At 47.6% G+C, this 7,390-nt stretch overlaps 1 protein-coding gene across 3 annotated transcripts in view; it reads right to left on the bottom strand.

The window, feature by feature from the left end:
• WBP1L (WW domain binding protein 1-like) overlaps positions 1-7,390 on the bottom strand; it is an 82,875-nt gene that overhangs the window by 14,775 nt on the left and 60,710 nt on the right. For all 3 annotated transcript variants that reach the window (XM_011977482.1, XM_011977483.1, XM_011977484.1), the window contains exon 2: positions 3,835-3,937. In XM_011977482.1, coding sequence (XP_011832872.1) covers positions 3,835-3,937 — 103 coding nt within the window. The remainder of the gene's footprint in view (positions 1-3,834; positions 3,938-7,390) is intronic.

The following is a 7,390-nucleotide window of genomic DNA, read 5'->3' as shown; positions in this document are numbered from 1 at the left end:
GAGGGGAAGGTGGGGGGAAGGGTACGGGAGGGTGGGCGAAAGGGTAGGGGAGGGTGGAAGGGAGGGGAAAGGAAGAGTGGAGAAGGAGATGGGAGGGAGGGAAAGGAAAGAGAGAGAGGGAGAGAAAGAAAGAGAGAGAGAGAATGAAAAATGAAAAACAAGTTGGACAGCATTGACAGGATTTGCTAATAGCCTGTTTCGTGTCACCTCAGGGAAATTCCACTGTCCAGAAACATACTCCTCTCCCTCCTAAAGCCCAAACCAGGGGAAATTGATGCCTGGGTGAAATTCTCCCAAATGATCTCAAGGGCAGAAATTCCCAACTTTGATCTCTCCCTAGAAAATGTAGCTTGCTGAGTGGAGAGAGCCCCGGGATGAGAACTGGGAGGAGTGGCTTTGGGGTTTGGGCCACTGGACATCTTATCTCCTCCCTACTGGATTACCTTCTTAAGGTAAGAATTCTGTCTCTCCACTTTCCAGCCCAGAGGAGGTCACAGCATCAACTACGAACTTGTTACAATTGCACATTCTCAGGTTTTTTAATTCTCAGTTTTGAATCAAAAGCTCTGGGAGTAGGGCCTAGAAGAGTGTGTTTTCAGTAGCCCTTAAGGAAATTCTGATGCCAGCCGAAGTTCAAGAGCACTGGAATAAGGGTTTGTTGAATGAATAACTGATGGAATGATGAACTAAAGTACACGTGCCATAACAACGCATGGAGATAATACTAGCAATGATCAGGTCCTTATAGCCTCAACTACTGCCCCTATAAAATAGGATCTTCCGTTCTCATCACATGCAGGCTTAGGTTATGAAAAATTAGAGACATGTGGGAAAGGTTGCCGGCCAGAGCTCAGTCTAGGTGTGCTTGTATGTCTGTGTAAACCACGTGTGTATGTGTGTAAGTACGTGTGTGAGAATTAAGAATTTTCCTCAGCACACAGGAAAATTCAGTTTAGTAGAGGTAAAGGGTGAGTAGAAATGGCATTTTTTCCCTGAGGCCTTTCCTGTAGGCAACTACAGTTAAGGAGTTGCCCTGTCTAATGAAAACTCTGCCAAAGGATTTCCTGGCTGAGGATTTTTCTTTCCAAAGGAAGGTGGGAAGGAAATCAGCCCAAAGCCCAAGACTTTCACACTTCAGGCAAAGTTGAGAGGTAGTTAGAGGCAACAGGGTTGAAAGCAACAAAAAGTGCCGTTTTGATGAGAACTTCAGGTGTTTGTTCCAACATCAACCTCCCTCCCATACATGCCAGGCAGAGGCCATGACCTCAATAAAGAGGGATATTGGAGGACTTCCTGAGAGCGGCGTTTTGCTTTTGTGCCTCCCATGCCTCCAGAACGTAGAAAACACGTGCCAGCTCGTATAACAGGGCACCTTTTCTCTCCGTCTAGACACTGCTCTCTGCCGGGCCTCCTCCTTTCCCAAATGCCCATAGCTGGAGAGACACTTAGCCGTTCATGCAGCTCTTTCTCTGACATTCTTTAAGCCCTTGGGGTGAGGCACCTGCTTTCCCAGACTACCTCCTTGCCCTCTGGGTCTCCCTGTCCCTGCCATTCCACCCCCTGGCCCTGGCTTTGGTGACCCAATTCCAGTGGCTCCTGTGTCGACTCTGCCAAAAGCCCAGGAGGCTCTGTCAATCTGAGATGGGGCCATGAGCAACTTCGTTCCTTTTCGCAACTGATGCCGCCTGGCCAGGCCCCAGAGAAACAAACTGCAGCTCTGTGGCTTTTTGGCAGCCCAGCTTCGACTTTTGTTTTAACAAAGGGTGGGAAGGAGAATTTGAACCCTGTGGTTATCTGCATTTTAAAACATTTAAACAGAGTCTGTCTACCTGCTTGGCACTGTGTGTCCTCTAGTAAGTTTCTCAGCCCCACCCCTTCTAAAATAGCAACAATGACTGTGCCCTCCTTCTTTGCTGCTTATATATCTGCAGGTCTGGTGGGGACATCTTGAGCCCTGTGCTCTCCTGCACTGGACTGCTCCTGGAATTCCTCAGAAAGGCAGATGAGCCCGTCCTCAGTTCGCAAAAGGGAAGGGCGAGGGTGAGGGAGAGGTCTTGTTTGGAGGAACCACTCCTGTTGGCTACAAATACAACTGCATTTCAGAGGGAAAGACCTTCCAGCCAAGAGTCTAATTTCCTCTCTGGCCCAAACAATAGTCCTTCTGGCTGCCTTCTTGCCATATCACTGACACGGGGGTTGGCAGGGGGATGAGGAAGGGGAAAGGGGCAGATAGAACGGTGGGGGCAAGGGCATAGTTTGACAAACCCAAAGTCTGTTTCCAAATGGAGGCAGTGATGAGGGCTTAGAATCATCTGGGGAAACCATTCTGCAGTCTCCTTTCTCAAGAGACAATTGTAAGAACTACTGCGATGTCGGTCACCTGGGGCCTCCCTGTCCTAAGGACCACCCCCGCCCAACACCCTCTCATTCTTTGTCCAGCATCCTACACTGTCCCATCTGAGTTCCAGGAAGGTCAGAGTACAAAGAGTGTCAGTTTAAACAACCCTGGGCCACTCCCTGAAGACCCTAACAACATCACCACTGTCGTGCAACTTGAAGAAGCAAGTGGTTCTGGCCTCGGTCAAACCAGTGGCAAGACAAGGACGGTTTCCACATGGCAATTTTTTTTTTAGATGGAGTCTCGCTCTGTTGCCCAGGCTGGAGTGCAGTGGTGCAACCTTGGCTCACCACAACCTCTGCCTCCTGGGTTCAAGTGATTCTCCTGCCTCAGCCTCCTGAGTAGCTGGGACTACAGGCGCCCGCCACCATGCCCAGCTAATTTTTGTATTTTTAGTAGAGAGGGGGTTTCACCATGTTGGCCAGGCTGGTATTGAACTCCTGGGCTCAAAGTTGCCTTGGCCTCCCCGGGTGCTGGGATTATAAGCGTGAGCCACTGTGCCCGGCCTCCACATGGCATTCAGCCGACAGTGAAAGGTTAGGTACACTGGAGAATCCTCCAGGAGCTTCCATGTGAGAACTGGGTAAGAAATAAAAGGAGCTGAGCCTCAAGACTCCCTCTCTCCAGAAGGTCCTGTATAGGCAGGGACCTAGGGAAAGACTGTTCCTTTCCGAAGGACCCTCAGAAACAGAGGGACTCCATGAGGTTCCATGGGAAATTCTGGAAGCCCCTTGGTCCTTACAAAAAAATGGCACAGTGACCATATAGAGTGGCCTGGCATTCACAGTAGCTTGGCTTGCAACCTCTCTCTGCAAAAACAGCAAGCAGCCGGGTGCGGTGGCTCACGCCTCTAATCCCAGCACTTTGGGAGGCCGAGGCGGGCGGATCGCGAGGTCAACAGATTGAGACCATCCTGGCCAACATGGTGAAACTCCATCTCTACTAAGAATACAAAAATTAGCTGGGCATGGTGGCACACACCTGTAATACCAGCTACTCAGGAGGCTGAGGCAGGAGAATCACTTGAACTCAGGAGGCAGAGGTTGCAGTGAGCTGAGATCACGCCACTGCACTGCAGCCTGGTGACAATGAGACTCCGTCAAAAAAAAAAAAAAAAAAAAAAAGGCAAACCAGGGCTTCTGGGCTGGCCCAAGCATGGACCTAAGCTGTTGTCGGCTCAGCACACAATGGAGGGGGCATCCAGGAAAACCCCAGGCAAGAGCTTCTGCAGCAGACCTTGCTGAAACCATATTCTCTAGTCTTCAGCTAACAAAGTCCAAAGAGCACCAGAACTCTCTTCCTCTACAAAGGAAGCATGTCTGGAACCCATAAACAGATTCCACTCACCAACACTGTCCCCACGAGAATCCGAAAAGGGCTACAGAGGCCGTAATTGGGATGCTGGGATACTGAGAGACACCCGAGCAAGGACTTACACCAGAGTTCATAGTAGTAGTTGCAGCACTGAGACTGTCCACAGCAGTGTCCTGTGTCACAGATGTAGCTTTGATTGTTGGTACCCACACAGGCTTCCTTATCCTAAAAAATTTAAAAAGCATGTTAGCATATTAAATGACAGCTTTTCAACACTTTCCTTCTCATCACTGTCCTCCTGGTTGTCTATTCACCTGCCCACAAAACAGTCTGTATCAATGTTTATTCCATTACGAAAAACAATTTTGGCCAGGCGCGGTGGCTCATACCTGTAATGCCAGCACTTTGGGAGGCCGAGGCAGGCAGCTCGCAAGGTCAGGAGTTCGAGACCAGCCTGACCAACATGATGAAGTCCCGTCTCTACTAAAAATACAAAAATTAGCCAGACATGGTGACGCATGCCTGTAATCCCAGCTACTCAGGAGGCTGAGTCAGGAGAATCGCTTGAACTGGGGAGGCAAAGATTGCAGTGAGCCGAGATTGTGCCACTGCACTCCAGCCTGGGCGACAGAGCGAGACTCCGTCTCAAAACAAAACTTTAAAAGATTTACACAACAACAAAAGAGTTTTGGAAAAAAATATGCTTTATTAAAGAGGAGAGGAGATTCAGGACACAAAAGCAATTGGCAGAGTAAGTTTTCCTCGGACAGGACAGGAAAGGGCTGCCTCACTTTCTTTATGTCCAAGTAGAAACATTTCATGTTCTGGTGCTAACCTCAGCCAGTAGGAGGGTGATGATTCTCTGGTAATTAGCAGTATGTTTTAAATAAAACTGGCTTTTCTGTGAAACTTCCTGGAATAATTAATGCGGTATGTATTCTAGGATTAGCATCTGCTCAGTTATCCCATTCTCCTTTTTAAAACACTTGCTCTCCAAGGTTAATTCACAGTGTGATCCTAAAGAGGGCAACAACAACAAAAATCCACAACTGAAATTCTTCACTTTTCAATAAAGGGCCAAACTGCTTAGACAACACAGTCCAATTTCAATCTGCTAGATCATTTTTGCTTATTGAATAAGAATCCTGACTGGATCCAGGATTCATACTGTCCCTTGTTAGGGACACTCACATAAAGGGCACTGCTGAGTGGCCATCTAGCAGTCTGCCAAATTCTGTCCACAGCACTGGTGGATGAGGATGGAAACATTTAAAAAAATGTTTCACATGTAAGATATAAAATATCTCCCAGACCAGCGTTAACCTTAGCCCAAAATGTACTTGGGACCACTATGCGGATGATGAAACCTGTAAGGCATCTGCTATACGTGGCCTTCAACATTTCTTCATCCTAAACAGTAACACAGTCACTTACTGGACGCGGTCTTTGTGCCAAGCATTGTGTTGGGTTCAAGGGATACAAAGATGAATAAGACATTGTCCTTATCTCCAAGAAGCTCACAGTTAAGAAGGAAAAAAGCCCTGCTCAGCAAAGAAACTAAAGCCACAGTATTTGCAGCGACTCAGGCTGGCCCTGCCCACAGTGCACATCCGGAGGACAGCTGCCAGTGGAAACTGGAGTCACATGGTCGGCTCCTCCTCTCTGGGCCATGCTTTACTACACTGTCTACTTGGCCAAGGGTATACACCAAGCACTCCAGGGACTGTCTACAAGGCTAGAGGCTGGGCAGAAACAGGACTGGCACCTGAAGCCACAGAGAGACAACAAGAGAAAGCACAGGGCTGAAAACCCAGTCCCCCAGCTTAGTGCACATTTCCACCATAAATCTTTAGGTGTTTCTTGGTCTCAAAAGCTTTACATTCTGATATAAGAGTTTAGAAAGAAGGAAACGTGGCATTTACAAACCCTGAGAATGAGGCCCTCATAACACTGCACGCAGAGTTCTTTCCATGTGCTCCTTCTCCCCTCCACAACCACCCTCCCACACCCAGCATAAGCAAAATGAGACACTGGCTATCAAGCTGGATTTCTCATACCATCTCCTTAATCCTGTACTAAAAGTGAAAAACAGAATCATTTCTACTGGCCGTGTATGCCACTCACACCATCGTAGTTGAAAAACCATTAAGTTGAACCATCACAAGTTGTGGACCATCTAAGTATCTTGTCCCATATACTCCTTCCTCCCTCCGTTTTCACCATCCCACCAGCCCACCACAAGCAAAATGATACACTGGCTATCTAGTCAACTTCTCCTCTGAAGCCTGGTACATGTGGAAAAAACAGATCTATGCTTGCTACTTTGGCCAGAACACACACTCTTTGACTTCAGAGCAAAACACGCCTTTCATAAAAACATCAGAAAGTTTCTCCCAAGTTTACCAGGCCCTGTGAATGCCATTCGTCCGGCACTGGCTTGAAAGAGCACAGTTCAAAGTGTCCACATAGTTTCTAAAAGAGGCAGTGGTGCCTACACTTGGCACAAGAAAGAATCCAATGACACTTCTGTCTCAGGAAAATTCACCAGAGGCGACCCAGGCTCGGAACACAGGGCTGCCAACTGGTCCTAAGTGAGACATACAGTGGAATGCATTTGAAATGTAAACAAGTGGCATCCTCATGACCTACTGGTGTCAGTCAGCTTTTCTCTCAGATCTTCTGTGCACCGAGGCAGGGGGCCTGGAATAAACAAGACCTCACTCTGCTTCACCGTTCTGCCTCTGCTTTCCCAGGGAGAGCAGCAGAGTGGAAGCATCATTGAATCCAGTGTTCTTCAAAAACTTTTTAACCCAGTACAGAAGTGCCTTGGCTTACGATGGGGTTATGTCCTGGTAAACCCATCATAAATTGAAATATAGTCAGTCAAAAATGCATTTATCACACTTAATCTACTGAACAGCATAGCTTAGCCTAGCTTACCTTAAACATGCTCAGAACTTACATCAGCCTACGGTTTGGTAAAATCCTCTAACACAAATTATTTTACAATAAAGTATTGAGTATCTCATGTCATCTACTTAATACTGTATTAAAAGTGAAAAACAAATGATTTCTACTGGCTGCGTATGTCATTTATACCATCATAAAGTTGAAAAATCATTAAGTTGAAACATCACAAGTTGTGGACATCTATATATCTAGTCCCCTATGGTCCTTCTCCCTCCTCCAAATACAGAGTCCCTGAGCTGCCTGGGATGGTCTTGGTTATGGGAACTGTCATTTTCTGCTGCAGGGGGACAAAAGAAGGTGGATCTCTAGCAAGGAAGAAGTGAAGGAGGATTCGGGAGATAGTGAGGTATGAGTGCCAAAGTGAGTTCTTTCAGAGAGACCTGCTGGTGTCAGTCAATAGTGGTGTGGAAAACCCAGGAGCCTTGGGTTTGGCCCCAGCTCTCCCCACCCCCCTACTTTTTTCTTTTTTTTTTTCACCCAGAGTCTAACTGTCGCCCAGGCTGGAGTAGAGTGGCGTGATCACGGCTCCCTGCAGCCTCGACCTCCAGGCTCAACTGATCTGATCCTCCTGCCTCAGCCTCCTGAGTAGCTGGGACTACATGTGCACGCCACCACATCCGTCTAATTTTTGTAGACCCCAGCTCTATCACTACACAGAAATGAACTTTGGGCAAGTTACTCAATGGCCCTAGGTCTGGTTAAGACCAC

Source organism: Mandrillus leucophaeus, unplaced genomic scaffold (assembly GCF_000951045.1).
Source record: "Mandrillus leucophaeus isolate KB7577 unplaced genomic scaffold, Mleu.le_1.0 Scaffold18, whole genome shotgun sequence".
Classification (NCBI taxonomy): domain Eukaryota; kingdom Metazoa; phylum Chordata; class Mammalia; order Primates; family Cercopithecidae; genus Mandrillus; species Mandrillus leucophaeus.
Note: the sequence above shows the minus strand (reverse complement) of the source record. Positions and strands in the feature narration are given on the sequence as shown.